Below are 19,717 nucleotides of genomic sequence, written 5' to 3'. Positions count from 1 at the left end.
CAACACAGTTCCCAATACCCAATGAACACTGTTCCCAATACCCAATCCCTGATCAGCACAGTTCCCAATACCCAATCCCTGATCAGCACTGTTCCCAATACCCAATCCCTGATCAACATTGTTCCCAATACCCAATCAACACAGTTCCCAATCCCCAATCCCTGATCAACACTGTTCCCAATACCCAATCCCTAATCACAGTTCCCAATACCCGATCAACACTGTTCCCAATCCCTGATCGAGACAGTTCCCAATACCCAATCCCTGATCAGCACAGTTTCCAATACCCAATCCCTGATCAACACTGTTCCCAATACCCAATCCCTGATGAAGACAGTTCCCAATACCCAATCCCTGATCAAGACAGTTCCCAATACCCAATCCCTGATGAAGACAGTTTCCAATACCCAATCCCTGATCAAGACAGTTCCCAATACCCAATCCCTGATCAGCACAGTTTCCAATACCCAATCCCTGATGAAGACAGTTCCCAATACCCAATCCCTGATCAAGACAGTTTCCAATACCCAATCCCTGATCAAGACAGTTCCCAATACCCAATCCCTGATCAAGACAGTTCCCAATACCCAATCCCTGATCAGCACAGTTTCCAATACCCAATCCCTGATCAACACTGTTCCCAATACCCAATCCCTGATCAGCACACTTCCCAATACCCAATCCCTGATCAGCACAGTTCCCAATACCCAATCCCTGATCAACACTGTTCCCAAAACCCAATCAACACTGTTCCCAATACCCAATCAACACAGTTCCCAATCCCCAATCAACACAGTTCCCAATACCCAATCCCTGATCAACACTTTTCCCAATACCCAGTCAACACTGTTCCCAATACCCAGTCAACACAGTTCCCAATACCCAATCCCTGATCGAGACAGTTCCCAATACCCGATCAACACTGTTCCCAATCCCTAATCACAGTTCCCAATACCCGATCAACACTGTTCCCAATCCCTGATCAAGACAGTTCCCAATACCCAATCCCTGATCAAGACAGTTCCCAATGCCCAATCCCTGATCAAGACAGTTCCCAAATGCCCAATCCCTGATCAATACAGTTCCCAATACCCAATCCCTGATCAAGACAGTTCCCAATACCCAATCCCTGATCAAGACAGTTCCCAATACCCAATCCCTGATCAACACTGTTCCCAATACCCAATCCCTGATCAACACTGTTCCCAATACCCAATCAACACTGTTCCCAATACCCAATCCCTGATCTGCACAGTTCCCAATACCCAATCCCTGATCAACACTGTTCCCAATACCCAGTCCTTGATAACAGTTCCCAATACCCAATCCCTGATCAGCACAGTTCCCAATACCCAATCCCTGATCAGCACTGTTCCCAATACCCAATCCCTTATTAACACTGTTCCCAATACCCAGTCAACACAGTTCCCAATACCCAGTCAACACTGCTCCCAATACCCAGTCAACACTGTTCCTAATACCCAGACAACACTGTTCCCAATACCCAGTCAACACTGTTCCCAATCCCTGATCGAGACAGTTCCCAATACCCAATCCCTGATCGAGACAGTTCCCAATACCCAATCCCTGATCGAGACAGTTCCCAATACCCAATCCCTGATCAAGACAGCTCCCAATACCCAATCCCTGATCAGCACAGTTTCCAATACCCAATCCCTGATCAACACTGTTCCCAATACCCAATCCCTGATGAAGACAGTTCCCAATACCCAATCCCTGATCAAGACAGTTCCCAATACCCAATCCCTGATCAAGACAGTTCCCAATACCCAATCCCTGATCAGCACAGTTTCCAATACCCAATCCCTGATCAACACTGTTCCCAATACCCAATCCCTGATCAGCACAGTTCCCAATACCCAATCCCTGATCAGCACAGTTCCCAATACCCAATCCCTGATCAACACTGTTCCCAATACCCAATCAACACTGTTCCCAATACCCAATCAACACTGTTCCCAATCCCCAATCCCCAATCAACACAGTTCCCAATACCCAATCCCTGATCAACACTGTTCCCAACACCCAATACCCAGTCAACACTGTTCCGAATACCCAGTCAACACTGTTCCCAATACCCAATCAACACTGTTCCCAATACCCAATTCCTGATCGAGACAGTTCCCAATACCCAATCCCTAATCGAGACAGTTCCCAATACCCAATCCCTGATCGAGACAGTTCCCAATACCCAATCCCTGATCGAGACAGTTCCCAATACCCAATCCCTGATGAAGACCGTTCCCAAGACCCAATCCCTGATCAAGACAGTTCCCAATACCCAATCCCTGATCAAGACAGTTCCCAATACCCAATCCCTGATCAGCACAGTTCCCAATACCCAATCCCTGATCAGCACAGTTTCCAATACCCAATCCCTGATCAACACTGTTCCCAATACCCAATCCCTGATCAGCACAGTTCCCAATACCCAATCCCTGATCAGCACTGTTCCCAAAACCCAATCCCTGATCAACACTGTTCCCAATACCCAATCAACACTGTTCCCAATACCCAGTCAACACTGTTCCCAATACCCAATCAACACAGTTCCCAATACCCAATCCCTGATCAACACTGTTCCCAACACCCAATACCGAGTCAACACTTTTCCCAATACCCAGTCAACACTTTTCCCAATACCCAGTCAACACTGTTCCCAATACCCAGTCAACACTGTTCCCAATACCCAGTCAACACTGTTCCCAATACCCAGTCAACACTGTTCCCAATACCCAATCAACACTGTTCCCAATACCCAATCCCTGATCTACACAGTTCCCAATACCCAATCCCTGATCAACACAGTTCCCAATACCCAATCCCTGATCAACACAGTTCCCAATACCCAATCCCTGATCAGCACTGTTCCCAATACCCAATCCCTTATGAACACAGTTCCCAATACCCAGTCAACACAGTTCCCAATATCCAGTCAATACTGTTCCCAATACCCAGTCAACACTGTTCCCAATACCCAGTCAACACTGTTCCCAATACCCAGTCAACACTGTTCCCAATACCCAGTCAACACGGTTCCCAATACACAGTCAACACTGTTCCCAATACCCAGTCAACACTGTTCCCAATACCCAATCCCTGATCAACACTGTTCCCAATACCCAATCCCTGATCAACACAGTTCCCAATACCCAATCCCTGATCAACACAGTTCCCAATACCCAATCCCTGATCAACACAGTTCCCAATACCCAATCCCTGATCAACACAGTTCCCAATACCCAATCCCTGATCAACACAGTTCCCAATACCCAATCCCTGATCAGCACTGTTCCCAATACCCAATCCCTTACTAACACAGTTCCCAATACCCAGTCCTTGATAACAGTTCCCAATACCCAATCCCTGATCAACACTGTTCCCAATACCCAATCCCTGATCAGCACAGTTCCCAATACCCAATTCCTGATCAGCACTGTTCCCAATACCCAATCCCTGATCAACACTGTTCCCAATACCCAATCAACACTGTTCCCAATACCCAATCAACACTGTTCCCAATACCCAATCAACACTGTTCCCAATACCCAATCAACACTGTTCCCAATACCCAATCAACACAGTTCCCAATACCCAATCCCTGATCAACACAGTTCCCAATACCCAATGAACACTGTTCCCAATACCCAATCCCTGATCAGCACAGTTCCCAATACCCAATCCCTGATCAGCACTGTTCCCAATACCCAATCCCTGATCAACATTGTTCCCAATACCCAATCAACACAGTTCCCAATCCCCAATCCCTGATCAACACTGTTCCCAATCCCCAATCCCTAATCACAGTTCCCAATACCCGATCAACACTGTTCCCAATCCCTGATCGAGACAGTTCCCAATACCCAATCCCTGATCAGCACAGTTTCCAATACCCAATCCCTGATCAACACTGTTCCCAATACCCAATCCCTGATGAAGACAGTTCCCAATACCCAATCCCTGATCAAGACAGTTCCCAATACCCAATCCCTGATGAAGACAGTTTCCAATACCCAATCCCTGATGAAGACAGTTCCCAATACCCAATCCCTGATCAGCACAGTTTCCAATACCCAATCCCTGATGAAGACAGTTCCCAATACCCAATCCCTGATCAAGACAGTTTCCAATACCCAATCCCTGATCAAGACAGTTCCCAATACCCAATCCCTGATCAAGACAGTTCCCAATACCCAATCCCTGATCAGCACAGTTTCCAATACCCAATCCCTGATCAACACTGTTCCCAATACCCAATCCCTGATCAGCACACTTCCCAATACCCAATCCCTGATCAGCACAGTTCCCAATACCCAATCCCTGATCAACACTGTTCCCAAAACCCAATCAACACTGTTCCCAATACCCAATCAACACAGTTCCCAATCCCCAATCAACACAGTTCCCAATACCCAATCCCTGATCAACACTTTTCCCAATACCCAGTCAACACTGTTCCCAATACCCAGTCAACACAGTTCCCAATACCCAATCCCTGATCGAGACAGTTCCCAATACCCGATCAACACTGTTCCCAATCCCTAATCACAGTTCCCAATACCCGATCAACACTGTTCCCAATCCCTGATCAAGACAGTTCCCAATACCCAATCCCTGATCAAGACAGTTCCCAATGCCCAATCCCTGATCAAGACAGTTCCCAAATGCCCAATCCCTGATCAATACAGTTCCCAATACCCAATCCCTGATCAAGACAGTTCCCAATACCCAATCCCTGATCAAGACAGTTCCCAATACCCAATCCCTGATCAACACTGTTCCCAATACCCAATCCCTGATCAACACTGTTCCCAATACCCAATCAACACTGTTCCCAATACCCAATCCCTGATCTGCACAGTTCCCAATACCCAATCCCTGATCAACACTGTTCCCAATACCCAGTCCTTGATAACAGTTCCCAATACCCAATCCCTGATCAGCACAGTTCCCAATACCCAATCCCTGATCAGCACTGTTCCAAATACCCAATCCCTTATTAACACTGTTCCCAATACCCAGTCAACACAGTTCCCAATACCCAGTCAACACTGTTCCCAATACCCAGTCAACAGTGTTCCCAATACCCAGTCAACACTGTTCCCAATACCCAGTCAACACTGTTCCCAATCCCTGATCGAGACAGTTCCCAATACCCAATCCCTGATCGAGACAGTTCCCAATACCCAATCCCTGATCGAGACAGTTCCCAATACCCAATCCCTGATCGAGACAGTTCCCTATACCCAATCCCTGATCGAGACAGTTCCCAATACCCAATCCCTGATCAAGACAGTTCCCAATACCCAATCCCTGATCAGCACAGTTTCCAATACCCAATCCCTGATCAACACTGTTCCCAATACCCAATCCCTGATGAAGACAGTTCCCAATACCCAATCCCTGATCAAGACAGTTCCCAATACCCAATCCCTGATCAAGACAGTTCCCAATACCCAATCCCTGATCAAGACAGTTCCCAATACCCAATCCCTGATCAAGACAGTTCCCAATACCCAATCCCTGATCAGCACAGTTTCCAATACCCAATCCCTGATCAACACTGTTCCCAATACCCAATCCCTGATCAGCACAGTTCCCAATCCCCAATCCCCAATCAACACAGTTCCCAATACCCAATCCCTGATCAACACTGTTCCCAACACCCAATACCCAGTCAACACTGTTCCGAATACCCAGTCAACACTGTTCCCAATACCCAATCAACACTGTTCCCAATACCCAATTCCTGATCGAGACAGTTCCCAATACCCAATCCCTAATCGAGACAGTTCCCAATACCCAATCCCTGATCGAGACAGTTCCCAATACCCAATCCCTGATCGAGACAGTTCCCAATACCCAATCCCTGATGAAGACCGTTCCCAATACCCAATCCCTGATCAAGACAGTTCCCAATACCCAATCCCTGATCAAGACAGTTCCCAATACCCAATCCCTGATCAGCACAGTTCCCAATACCCAATCCCTGATCAGCACAGTTTCCAATACCCAATCCCTGATCAACACTGTTCCCAATACCCAATCCCTGATCAGCACAGTTCCCAATACCCAATCCCTGATCAGCACTGTTCCCAATACCCAATCCCTGATCAACACTGTTCCCAATACCCAATCAACACTGTTCCCAATACCCAATCAACACTGTTCCCAATACCCAATCAACACAGTTCCCAATACCCAATCCCTGATCAACACTGTTCCCAACACCCAATACCGAGTCAACACTTTTCCCAATACCCAGTCAACACTGTTCCCAATACCCAGTCAACACTGTTCCCAATACCCAGTCAACACTGTTCCCAATACCCAGTCAACACTGTTACCAATACCCAGTCAACACTGTTCCCAATACCCAATCAACACTGTTCCCAATACCCAATCCCTGATCAACACTGTTCCCAATACCCAGTCCTTGATAACAGTTCCCAATACCCAATCCCTGATCAGCACAGTTCCCAATACCCAATCCCTGATCAGCACTGTTCCCAATACCCAATCCCTGATCAGCACTGTTACCAATACCCAATCCCTGATCAGCACTGTTCCCAATACCCAATCAACACTGTTCCCAATCCCCAATCAACACAGTTCCCAATACCCAATCCCTGATCAGCACTGTTCCCAATACGCAATCCCTGATCAACACTGTTCCCAATACCCAATCAACACTGTTCCCAATACCCAATCAACACAGTTCCCAACACCCAATCCCTGATCAACACTGTTCCCAACACCCAATACCCAGTCAACACTTTTCCCAATACCCAGTCAACACTTTTCCCAATACCCAGTCAACACTGTTCCCAATACCCAGTCAACACTGTTCCCAATACCCAGTCAACACTGTTCCCAATACCCAGTCAACACTGTTCCCAATACCCAATCAACACTGTTCCCAATACCCAATCCCTGATCTGCACAGTTCCCAATACCCAATCCCTGATCAACACTGTTCCCAATACCCAGTCCTTGATAACAGTTCCAAATACCCAATCCCTGATCAGCACAGTTCCCAATACCCAATCCCTGATCAGCACTGTTCCCAATACCCAATCCCTGATCAACACTGTCCCCAATACCCAATCAACACAGTTCCCAACACCCAATACCCAGTCAACACTTTTCCCAATACCGAGTCAACACTTTTCCCAATACCCAGTCAACACTGTTCCCAATACCCAGTCAACACTGTTCCCAATACCCAGTCAACACTGTTCCCAATACCCAATCCCTGATCTGCACAGTTCCCAATACCCAATCCCTGATCAACACTGTTCCCAATACCCAGTCCTTGATAACAGTTCCCAATACCCAATCCCTGATCAGCACAGTTCCCAATACCCAATCCCTGATCAGCACTGTTCCCAATACCCAATCCCTGATCAACACTGTTCCCAATACCCAATCAACACTGTTCCCAATACCCAGTCAACACTGTTCCCAATACCCAGTCAACACTGTTCCCAATACCCAATCAACACTGTTCCCAATACCCAATCCCTGATCTGCACAGTTCCCAATACCCAATCCCTGATCAACACTGTTCCCAATACCCAGTCCTTGATAACAGTTCCCAATACCCAATCCCTGATCAGCACAGTTCCCAATACCCAATCCCTGATCAGCACTGTTCCCAATACCCAATCCCTGATCAACACTGTTCCCAATACCCAATCAACACTGTTCCCAATACCCAATCAACACTGTCCCCAATACCCAATCAACACAGTTCCCAATACCCAATCCCTGATCAACACTGTTCCCAACACCCAATACCCAGTCAACACTTTTCCCAATACCGAGTCAACACTTTTCCCAATACCCAGTCAACACTGTTCCCAATACCCAGTCAACACTGTTCCCAATACCCAATCAACACTGTTCCCAATACCCAATCCCTGATCAGCACTGTTCCCAATCCCCAATCCCTGATCAGCACTGTTCCCAATACCCAATCCCTGATCAACACTGTTCCCAATACCCAATCCCTGATCAACACTGCTCCCAACACCCAATACCCAGTCAACACTTTTCCCAATACCGAGTCAACACTTTTCCCAATACCCAGTCAACACTTTTCCCAATACCGAGTCAACACTTTTCCCAATACCCAGTCAACACTGTTCCCAATACCCAGTCAACACTGTTCCCAATACCCAATCAACACTGTTCCCAATACCCAATCCCTGATCAGCACTGTTCCCAATCCCCAATCCCTGATCAACACTGTTCCCAATACCCAATCAACACTGTTCCCAATACCCAATCCCTGATCAGCACAGTTCCCAATACCCAATCCCTGATCAGCACTGTTCCCAATACCCAATCCCTGATCAGCACTGTTCCCAATACCCAATCCCTGATCAACACTGTTCCCAATACCCAATCAACACTGTTCCCAATCCCCAATCAACACAGTTCCCAATACCCAATCCCTGATCAGCACTGTTCCCAATACGCAATCCCTGATCAACACTGTTCCCAATACCCAATCAACACTTTTCCCAATACCCAGTCAACACTTTTCCCAATACCCAGTCAACACTGTTCCCAATACCCAGTCAACACTGTTCCCAATACCCAGTCAACACTGTTCCCAATACCCAATCAACACTGTTCCCAATACCCAATCCCTGATCTGCACAGTTCCCAATACCCAATCCCTGATCAACACTGTTCCCAATACCCAGTCCTTGATAACAGTTCCCAATACCCAATCCCTGATCAGCACAGTTCCCAATACCCAATCCCTGATCAGCACTGTTCCCAATACCCAATCCCTGATCAGCACTGTTACCAATACCCAATCCCTGATCAACACTGTTCCCAATACCCAATCAACACTGTTCCCAATCCCCAATCAACACAGTTCCCAATACCCAATCCCTGATCAGCACTGTTCCCAATACGCAATCCCTGATCAACACTGTTCCCAATACCCAATCAACACTGTTCCCAATACCCAATCAACACAGTTCCCAATACCCAATCCCTGATCAACACTGTTCCCAACACCCAATACCCAGTCAACACTTTTCCCAATACCGAGTCAACACTTTTCCCAATACCCAGTCAACACTGTTCCCAATACCCAGTCAACACTGTTCCCAATACCCAATCAACACTGTTCCCAATACCCAATCCCTGATCAACACTGTTCCCAATACCCAATCCCTGATCAGCACTGTTCCCAATCCCCAATCAACACTGTTCCCAATACCCAATCCCTGATCAACACTGTTCCCTACACCCAATACCCAGTCAACACTTTTCCCAATACCCAGTCAACACTTTTCCCAATACCCAGTCAACACTGTTCCCAATACCCAGTCAACACTGTTCCCAATACCCAGTCAACACTGTTCCCAATACCCAATCCCTGATCTGCACAGTTCCCAATACCCAATCCCTGATCAACACTGTTCCCAATACCCAGTCCTTGATAACAGTTCCCAATACCCAATCCCTGATCAGCACAGTTCCCAATACCCAATCCCTGATCAGCACTGTTCCCAATACCCAATCCCTTATTAACACTGTTCCCAATACCCAGTCAACACAGTTCCCAATCCCCAATCAACACTGTTCCCAATACCCAGTCAACACTGTTCCCAATAACCAGTCAACACTGTTCCCAATACCCAATCAACACTGTTCCCAATACCCAATCCCTGATCAACACTGTTCCCAACACCCAATACCCAGTCAACACTTTTCCCAATACCGAGTCAACACTTTTCCCAATACCCAGTCAACACTGTTCCCAATTCCCAGTCAACACTGTTCCCAATACCCAGTCAACACTGTTCCCAATACCCAATCCCTGATCAACACTGTTCCCAATACCCAATCCCTGATCAAGACACTTCCTAGTTCCCAATCCCTGATCAAGACAGTTCCCAATACCCAGTCAACACTGTTCCCAATACCCAGTCAACACTGTTCCCAATACCCAGTCAACACTGTTCCCAATACCCAGTCAACACTGTTCCCAATACCCAGTCAACACTGTTCCCAATACCCAGTCAACACTGTTCCCAATACCCAGTCAACACTGTTCCCAATCCCTGATCAAGACTGTTCCCAATACCCAATCCCTGATCAAGACTGTTCCCAGTACCCAATCCCTGATCAACACAGTTCCCAATACCCAATCCCTAATCAACACAGTTCCCAATACCCAATCCCTGATCAAAACAGTTCCCAATACCCAATCCCTGATCAACACTGTTCCCAATACCCAATCAACACTGTTCCCAATACCCAATCCCTGATCAGCACAGTTCCCAATACCCAATACTCGATCAACACTGTTCCCAATACCCAATCCCTGATCAACACTGTTCCCAATACCCAATCAACACTGTTCCCAATACCCAATCCCTGATCAGCACAGTTCCCAATACCCAATCCCTGATCAGCACAGTTCCCAATACCCAATCCCTGATCACAGTTCCCAATACCCGATCAACACTGTTCCCAATACCCAATCAACACTCTTCCCAATACCCAATCAACACTGTTCCCAATACCCGATCAACACTGTTCCCAATACCCGATCAACACTGTTCCCAATACCCGATCAACACTGTTCCCAATACCCAATCTCTGATCAGCACAGTTCCCAATCCCCAATCCCTGATCAACACTGTTCCCAAAACCCAATCCGTGATCAACACTGTTCCCAATACCCAATCCCTGATCAACACTGTTCCCAATACCCAATCCCTGATCAACACTGTTCCCAATACCCAATCCCTAATCACAGTTCCCAATACCCGATCAACACTGTTCCCAATACCCAATCAACACTGTTCCCAATACCCAATCCCTGATCAAAATTTTTACCCCCAATACCCAATCCCTGATCAAAATTTTTACCCCCAGTACCCAATCCCTGATCAACACTGGGTATTGGGAACAATGTTGATCAGAGATTGGGCATTGTGAACAATGTTGATCAGTGATTGGGTATTGGGAACAATCACTGATCAACATTTTTCACAATAGCCAATCTCTGATCAACATTGTCCCATTCTTATCGGTTCATTTCAAACTCTATTCTTTGCTATATTTACAAGTAATAAAAGCAGTGTTTCCACCTGTAAACATTTCATTTGTGTCTATTTCCAAATGACTTACTACTGCGCATTTCTTTTCTCGGAGTTCTTGACAGAAACTGTAGTATTTTGTAAACACAGAAATTGTTAGTTTTGAAAGGCTTCTTTCTCTAAGAAATAATATATAATCCATTAATTTGTTTTCTCATAAATCTCTAATTTTACGCATCTTCAGAAATCTTCCTTCTTCATGAAACCTTTTGATATGCCACTGATCAATGAATATTCAAATTACCTCATCTGGTGACTTCTAGGAACCTTTAGAGCATGCATTACCCTGTTTCACTAGAAAAAGAGACTAGAAGAAGCTTTGGCAAAACTGTTTAAGGTGACTAATAGTTCAAAAATGTGCCATTTCAGTAGATATGTATTTACTTGAGGATTGTTCATTTTGGCTTTGTGTTACTAATCACTATGTAACAAGTAAGTGAAAACAGTGTCCTTGAAAGATGAATCCATCTCGAAAAAGAAGTGGCTGTGATATGGTGTACAGTATGTGTATTGATGGTTAAAGCCATCAGTAAATCCACCTTTCTTGTGTGTCCCACATGGGGGTCGCCACCATTGAATGTGAAGGGGACATGTCCCCTTCACATTTCATAATTCATTGTTTGGACCCGCCCACATTTAACATAAAATATTAGTTCACCCAGCGCCGTTTCTATTGCTTCGTGAAATAATCCATTCCACTTGATCGATAAGAGAATATACAACCCACTGAAAATCCACTCCGGGTTTTCCGGGCATTCCCGACAACAATTCACCACACGTGAGTGAAGTGAATCTCAGCACGAGCAGAAAAATGTTGGTGCAGCTGCTCGAAAGTAGAGGAGGTGACGTCAGCCCCATTGCCACCTCACAATGGCTAGCTTTTGCTAAAACCTGATTCTTTTGTTATATGCCCTCAAAATTAACCCTAGGCCTCGTTAAATTAATGTTCAACTAAACAATGAAATAAGCTTAGCCTAATGGGGTATTCTTGGTTGATGATGAATTGTTTGCAGTATTTGCTCCTCCCCAGATACAATGGACATAAGGAGATTCTTTACAAAGAAGTGGAAAGTCAGTCAAAATTTCCCCACAGGACAGGGTTTTTTTTCTTTTTTTGTCCCAATGGAAAATGTTAGTGCAGTTAGCTGGCTAGTCAATGTTAGGAGATGTACTGTATCAGCTAGCTTAATATTAGCTATCATTTAATTCAAACCCAGTAGGCCTGCCTTACTGTAATGCCAAGAATGAGGTCAAGTCTGCTCTGATGATATTTATTGATTCCTTGTTTTGTCTGGTCTTTACCAGTTTTCTGGAAAGTAAGATGGGAAATCAGTGTCTGGGGAAGGAATAGTAGAAAGGAAAACGATGGAGAGAGATGGATGTTATTCCAGGTGGATTGTGAAGGAAAGGGGGATAAAAGTTATGAAGTGGTAGAAATTGTGGTAGCACCAATGTAAGAAGGAGTTATATCTATAAATCTATTTGTTATACTCATCTGTAAATGTTACTGTAGTACCACCATTGCATGTAGGTTGACAAAACTGCACTTGTTCATTGTGTGAAGTCCTCTTTTGTGTGTGATTTTGTGTTATGAAGTTTGCATGATGCCATGTCATGCCTGGTCATTGTGTGAAATTATGAATATTCTTATTTTTAAACATACAGTTGAGTGTCACTATTGCTTGGCACAGTGGCATGTGTTATATCTACAACTAAATAAAAAAGGAAACAAAATAAAAAGTAAAATGCACCCATAAAGTCATTGTTGGTGATAAATTGTGTCACATTCATCTCATTATCTTAGGCAGAGCAGTGGGTTTAAAAACAGGCTGATGAATATATGGACTAGTTGAATGAGGACTTATTGTTGAGTCTCTAAAATAGTCATTGAATTAAGTGACTTTTGTAGGTAAAATTAGGTGTTTAACAACCTGTTAAAAATACACCAGAATGCAGGAAATGGCATCTAATTAATTAAAAATTTTCTGTATCCCCCCCACATTAAAAATGCTTCTGACGCCCCTGGTGTCCCATGTATAAGACCAGGAAATGGCAGTCTGAACTAATGAACTGTGCCACCACATGAGAATACGGTACTGAATGTGGCTTCAGCATCCATGCAGCCAATTACTCTATGAATTCATACTTACACACACAAAACCTGAAATACACTGTGTGTGTGTGTGTGTGTGTGTGTGTGTGTGTGTGTGTGTGTGTGTGTGTGTGTGTGTGTTTTTAAAGCACCAAGCTCAAGAGAGAACAGCCAAAACAGATGGTGAAAGAGCGAATAAAAGAGAGAGAGAAAAATCTGCTAACAAGCATATGTACAGTTAAAGCAGGAGCCTCTCATAGATCTTGCAAGCAAACCTGGCAGGAAAGGCTTCTTAGATATGCACAGCACACTTGAGCAGGTTTCAAGAGAAGCGAACAAGCTTGTCCACCAGGAGGTGCTCTACATACATTATTAATTATCCAATTAAGCTATTGACCCGTACACACTCTCAGTGCTAACGCTAGCAGTCTGTACCTTTCCTTGTTGCCCCCATGGTACAATGAAGGGCAAGCTACTGCTTCCATACATTTAGCGTTTACTTAGGAAAGTGTATGCCCTGTATACCTTTAATTATTCTATCCACGGGCGGCACGGTGGTGTAGTGGTTAGCGCTGTCGCCTCACAGCAAGAAGGTCCGGGTTCGAGCCCCGTGGCCGGCGAGGGCCTTTCTGTGCGGAGTTTGCATGTTCTCCCCGTGTCCGCGTGGGTTTCCTCCGGGTGCTCCGGTTTTCCCCACAGTCCAAAGACATGCAGGTTAGGTTAACTGGTGACTCTAAATTGACCATAGGTGTGAATGTGAATGGTTGTCTGTGTCTGTGTGTCAGCCCTGTGATGACCTGGCGACTTGTCCAGGGTGTACCCCGCCTTTCGCCCGTAGTCAGCTGGGATAGGTTCCAGCTTGCCTGCGACCCTGTAGAACAGGATAAAGCGGCTACAGATAATGAGATGAGATATTCTATCCACATTCACTGAATATGAACAAATCGCAGACTCTGATTAGCTTAGTAGTAGAGTAGCCGTCAACTCGTACAGTATACCATGAGTACAGAAAAACAAAATGGTGGAGCACTTTGCTGAACCAATCAAGGACAAAATAAAAAAAATAATAAAAATAAAAAATACAATTAAGAATACAAATTAAAAAAAAATACAAAAAAGTTTAAAAAAAAAGTTGAATAAGAGTATTCAATAAGAACGTATCTGATTTTATTTTTCAAGAATTATTATTATAGCATTTTTCACAAATTGCTACCATCATTTCACCGGTTTGTTTACATTCTAAGCGACAATGATTTTGTCGGATGTTTTGTATAAAGTTTGTATTTATCGAATTTGCAAAAAAATAAAAATGCTCTGTTTCTCAAAACCCAGTGAATGTAGACAGAATAAAACAGTTATTCCACTCAATCTCATCGTACATGGCTTATAGCCAGGGGTGTAGTGGGCGTGGTACGCAGGGGTACGCCGTCCACCCACTTCTCCCGAGGTGAGATTCCAAAAAAAAAAAAAACTTCAATGGCCTGAGTTTATACGCTCTACAGTAAGTGACATGCCTTTGTGCTCATCATCAATGCCCCCCCCAAATCGAACGTTACGTAAAACGTAGCGACGCAAAGTAGAATGCATTCTAAACGCAGCCGAGATATTAGAATTATGTAAACGGTTGACTCCGCCATCTGTCGGTTTAATGCTTTATGATCTTTGAAGTTCTAATGCGATTTTTGCTCAGTATTTTGAATACTGAGCAATGATTATGATTTTGAATAACCTAATAATAACAGTAGGGTCTCTCTCTCTCTCTCTCTGTGTGCGCGCGCGTGTGTGTGATTTCCGGGCGTTCATGGTAGCAGCACCGAGAGGGCAACAGAACTGATATAATCGCCTGCCTGGTCATCCTTACGCGGATAATTTCACCACATACTGTATTATATATATGATTTGAAATTCATAATCTTTGTGGCCTTCCTGTTTAGTGTTTTGTTGTACATCCAAAAATGTGAAATGACAAATTTAAAGAAATACTCAAGTCTTTAAGAAGGAGTGCACGGTAGGGCTTAACCCAACGGCTGCATGTTATGTATTTTGTATACGCAGGTGCCTCAGTCGCGCCAGACTAAATGCTTGATTTATTCGATTGGTGCCTTTTATAATAAATTTCAGCCCGTTGCTGGTTTGTATGCGATGTGAGTGAGTGACGTGACTTTTTTTGAACTTCTGGACACATGCTGTAGCTGTTGCCACGGCAGTAAGTAGGCTAGTAAAAATATCGAATTCCGAATGCAGCTCGGCTCAAATGAACATGAATCGAACATGAACAAAGGTGTTTGTGTATCATAATTTCCAATATTTTGGCTTCACGCCTGATAGTCCATGTTAAACCTATGCAAGGTTTATGTTGAGTTCCAGCAGCAGAGTGGTGCTGTCTACGACGATGCATTTGGAAGGAGAAGGCGAATTTGTTCCTCTTTAGCCATTTCGGCATATTTATTGGAGACAAAATAAACCGCGGCTTTTCGCCATAACAGTTGGGCTGTACTGACAAACACGAATGAAAATTGCACACCAAAAAATGTCTGAAAAAAAGTGTCTTCTTGTGCCCTCGTGTTGTTAAAAGAACGTAACATTTATACAAATCATTCATACCAAACAAAATAGGCGACCAAACAAAGGCTACCGCTTCTGACATGATATCAAATCGATGACGTCACGAATTGTGTACCCCCACTTTAAAAATCTCCACTACACCACTGCTTATAGCCAACTCGGTGCTACGCGCCTCATCGGCTATCAGCTCATGTACGACTCGATTTCATGGAATAACTGTTAATTAGCTTTTGGAGTAGTGGGTACTGAAGGATTAACCGTGCACTTTTGATCATTTTAAAAAGGTTTCCAGGAGAAATGTGCATAAAAAAGGTGCAAAACATGTTCCCATAATTGTAGCACCCTAGTGATAAGGCAAGGGTTTTTTATTCTCAAAGTTATAAAAGTATTCGATAGCGAATCTACAACAACAACAACAACAATAATAATAATAATAATGTGCATGCATTTTTTGTGATTTTAAGTCTGTGGATTGTCCAGAGAACTAGTCAGCTATCTGAAATGCATGATAAATGATAAACTTTTTGGTTTTGTTTCCTTCATTTTATTTGTCAGCCCTGGAAGTAAGAGCGTGTGCGGTGTATTTAGTGAAACTCACCCAGTATCACACACACAGCTGCATGTCTCCTGGCCAGGAAAACGCCACTGATTCCCATCATGAAGCGATAATTTCACACCGACGACAAGTTTGTCTGGTCTTCCTCTCCACTTGGGTTATTCCTTATTCAGTATTGATGCGCCAAACGCTCATATAAAACATGTTTGGGAAGAGAAACACGCGGGTTCAGTGCTGCACTTTTCACAGACAGCCAGGAGCACTGATAGAGTTGCAGTGGCGACGGACAGCGACTGAGCTTCTCGCGTGCATGCAAGAGCGTCTACAGAGCGCGAGATGAAATGAGACACATTCTGACCTTCACTGATTTGGGAAGGAAAAAAAAAAAAGCAGCCGGTTTAGATTGGGGCCAACAAGCAGTGCGCTGACTGCAAGGACTCACAGAAGCGCAAGCGGGTGGGGGAGGGAGCGAGCAAGAGAGAGAGAGAGAGAGAGAGAGAGAGAGAGAGAAGGGGGGGGAGCGCAGTAGGGTATACATTATTAATGCAGCTCATTAATACTACGCCTACACCTAAATATAACCCCGACCTCAACCTCATTATTATTATTATTATTATTATTAATAATAATGGCACTGGGTAGAGTGCATACCTCCGCCAAGCCACATGTCTGGATTTGCATCAAAATCTAATCAATTGTTCTTTGGCCCATAGCTCACCTTTCCTCAAAAGTTAATCAAAATCCGTTCACTACTTTTTGAGTTACTTTGGGAACAAACAAATAAACATAGCCGAAAACATAACCTGCCGGTGATACTACCACTATTATTACTGCTGTCCATCCATTATTCATAACCGCTTATCCTGTACAGGGTCGCAGGCAAGCTGGAGCCTATCCCAGCTGACTGTGGGTGAGAGGCGGGGTACACCCTGGACAAGTCGCCAGGTCATCGCAGGGCTGACACAAAGAGACAAATAACCATTCACACTCACATTCACACCTACGGTCAATCTAGAGCCACTAATAAGCCTAACCTGCATGTCTTTGGACTGTGGAGGAAACCGGAGCACCCGGAGGAAACCCACGCAGACACGGGGAGAACATGCAAACTCCACAGAGAAAGGCCCCCGCCTGACACTGGGCTCAAACCCAGAACCTTCTTGCTGTGAGGTGAAAGTGCCAACCACTACACCACAGTAACACCGTTATTATTACTACTTATTCCATCCATCCACCCATTATCTGTTGCCGCTTATCCTGTGCATGGTCACGGGCAAGCTGGAGCCTATCCCAGCTGACTATAGGTGAGAGGCAGGGTACACCCTGGACAAGTCGCCAGGTCATCACAGGGCTGACACAAAGAGACAAACAACCATTCACACTCACATTCACACCTACGGTCAATTTAGAGCCACCAGTTAACCTAACCTGCATGTCTTTAGAGTGTGGGGGAAACCGGAGCACCCAGAGAAAACCCACAGAGACACGGGGAGAACATGCAAACTCCGCACAGAAAGGCCCGTCGGACACTGGGCTCGAACCCAGAACCTTCTTGCTGAGAAGTGAAAGTGCTAACCACTACACCACCGTGCCGCCGCTATTATTACGACTCATTATTATTGATTATTATTATTATAATATTATTATTTTCCTTGTAGGGATAAGCCAGATATTCTGTATTTGGATTCCATGAAGATACATCATCATGACCCACAGCTCTGTTTGATCTTTCGCTGAGTGATTATGTGCACTTGTTTTTGCTTCATTTGTTTTTCGTTTGTTTGTTTTATTGCTCATTTTGGTCATTTCAGTGCTTTGCCAGTACATTAACTCTTGTAACAGCGATTCCAATAGGCTAAAGCTCACTGAATTGAGTGAATTGAAAGTGAGAGTTTTAATCCCAAGCGGCAACAAAAGTGCTTTTCGTCTTCCAGCCTGTGCAAAAATGCAGCATTTACATAAGCAAAAATATGCTTTTAACATAAGCAAAGGAGGGCTTTTTTTTTTTACATATGCAAAACACTTTCTATCTCCTACTGCATTCATGACTTAACATAGGAGTACACTTATATGGCCAAAAGTTTGTGGACACCTGACTATCATACATTTGTACTTGCTGAGCACCCTATTCCAGACTTGGTCCCCATTATTTTGACAATAAGCTCTTCTGGGAAGGCATTCTGCTAGATTTTGGAGCGTGGCTGTGAGGATTTGTGATCATTCAGCCACAAGAGCATTAATGAGATCAGGCACTGATGTTGGGGTGCAGTTCACTCAAGTTCTTCCAGTCCAATCCTTGGCACACCATATCTTCATGGATCTCATTTTGTGCACAGGGGAGTTGTCTTGCTGGAACAAGATTGGGCTTCTTATTTCCAGGGAAGGGAAATCTTAATGCTACAGCTTGTTATGGGCACATATATAGGGGATCTTAAGCTAAGGTCATGCATAGCCAGTTGATCCATGAGAACTGTGGCCAGGGCTACCATGGCTATTCCAGCAAATTTTGGAGATAATCGGTTGCATAAATTTGGGGGGAGTAAATATGCAAATGAAGCCACAGTAGCTTAAAACAGTCTACTGTGAAGTGATTCCAGCCATGTGAGAACTTGCGTTGAGCTTAAAGACCACAAATAGTGTATAAAGGTAAGGTCTCACATAGCCGTAGACACCAGTAGATGATGTTGAGCCTTCTGGGGGTCAACTGGCACGTGTTCTGGACCCTTCCATCGGAATATGTGAGAGCCAGAGAGCTACCTTGACAACTAGGAGGGTATGGCTTCCATCCCTGGAAAGTTTCGTTGTGTTAAAAAATGGGCGTGGGTAAAGCACTGGATGAATTCATCTGCTGCAACCACAAAGGCATCGGTGAGCATCCTTGAGGCATAGGTGAGGCATAGATGAGGCTTACGTGGGCTACCGTAGCATTCTGTCACAACCATCAAGCTCAAAATGTTCATGGAACAACATTCTTCAGAAACTGAAAAGTTTGCCTCAGGGCGTGGCTTATTTCATCTTGCTGAGGCTATGCCATACTACAGCCGTGAAAACCATACATACTGTCATCAGGTAGTGCTGTAAGGCCGTACATCACTGCCGCCATTGGTTTTATGGGCATCTTCCATTGCTACCACCATTTCTTCATTTGCATATTTACTCTGCCCAAATTTATGCGACCGATCACCTCCAAAATCTGCCACAATGGCCACGGTAGCCCCAGCCACGGTTCTCACGGATCAACCAGTTGTGTGTGACCTTAGCTTAAGGTTTTAAGCTTTAAGGAAATGGTACTGCATTGGTTTAACATCTGTCTCAGTCACAGTCATTGGATTCAGAGTACAGTGGGGC

The 19,717-nt window shown here is 44.6% G+C and overlaps 1 protein-coding gene across 1 annotated transcript in view; it reads right to left on the bottom strand.

The window, feature by feature from the left end:
* The window catches only part of ramp1 (receptor activity modifying protein 1), a 114,319-nt gene extending 97,715 nt beyond the window's left edge, over positions 1-16,604 (bottom strand). The window contains exon 1 of the mRNA XM_060928660.1: positions 16,412-16,604. Coding sequence (XP_060784643.1) covers positions 16,412-16,472 — 61 coding nt within the window. The 5' untranslated portion in view covers positions 16,473-16,604. The remainder of the gene's footprint in view (positions 1-16,411) is intronic.
* Positions 16,605-19,717: the final 3,113 nt, after the last annotated feature.

The sequence above is a fragment of the Neoarius graeffei genome, chromosome 9 (assembly GCF_027579695.1).
Source record: "Neoarius graeffei isolate fNeoGra1 chromosome 9, fNeoGra1.pri, whole genome shotgun sequence".
Classification (NCBI taxonomy): domain Eukaryota; kingdom Metazoa; phylum Chordata; class Actinopteri; order Siluriformes; family Ariidae; genus Neoarius; species Neoarius graeffei.
The sequence above is the reverse complement of the archived record's forward strand: the minus strand, read 5'-3'. Positions and strand labels throughout refer to the sequence as shown.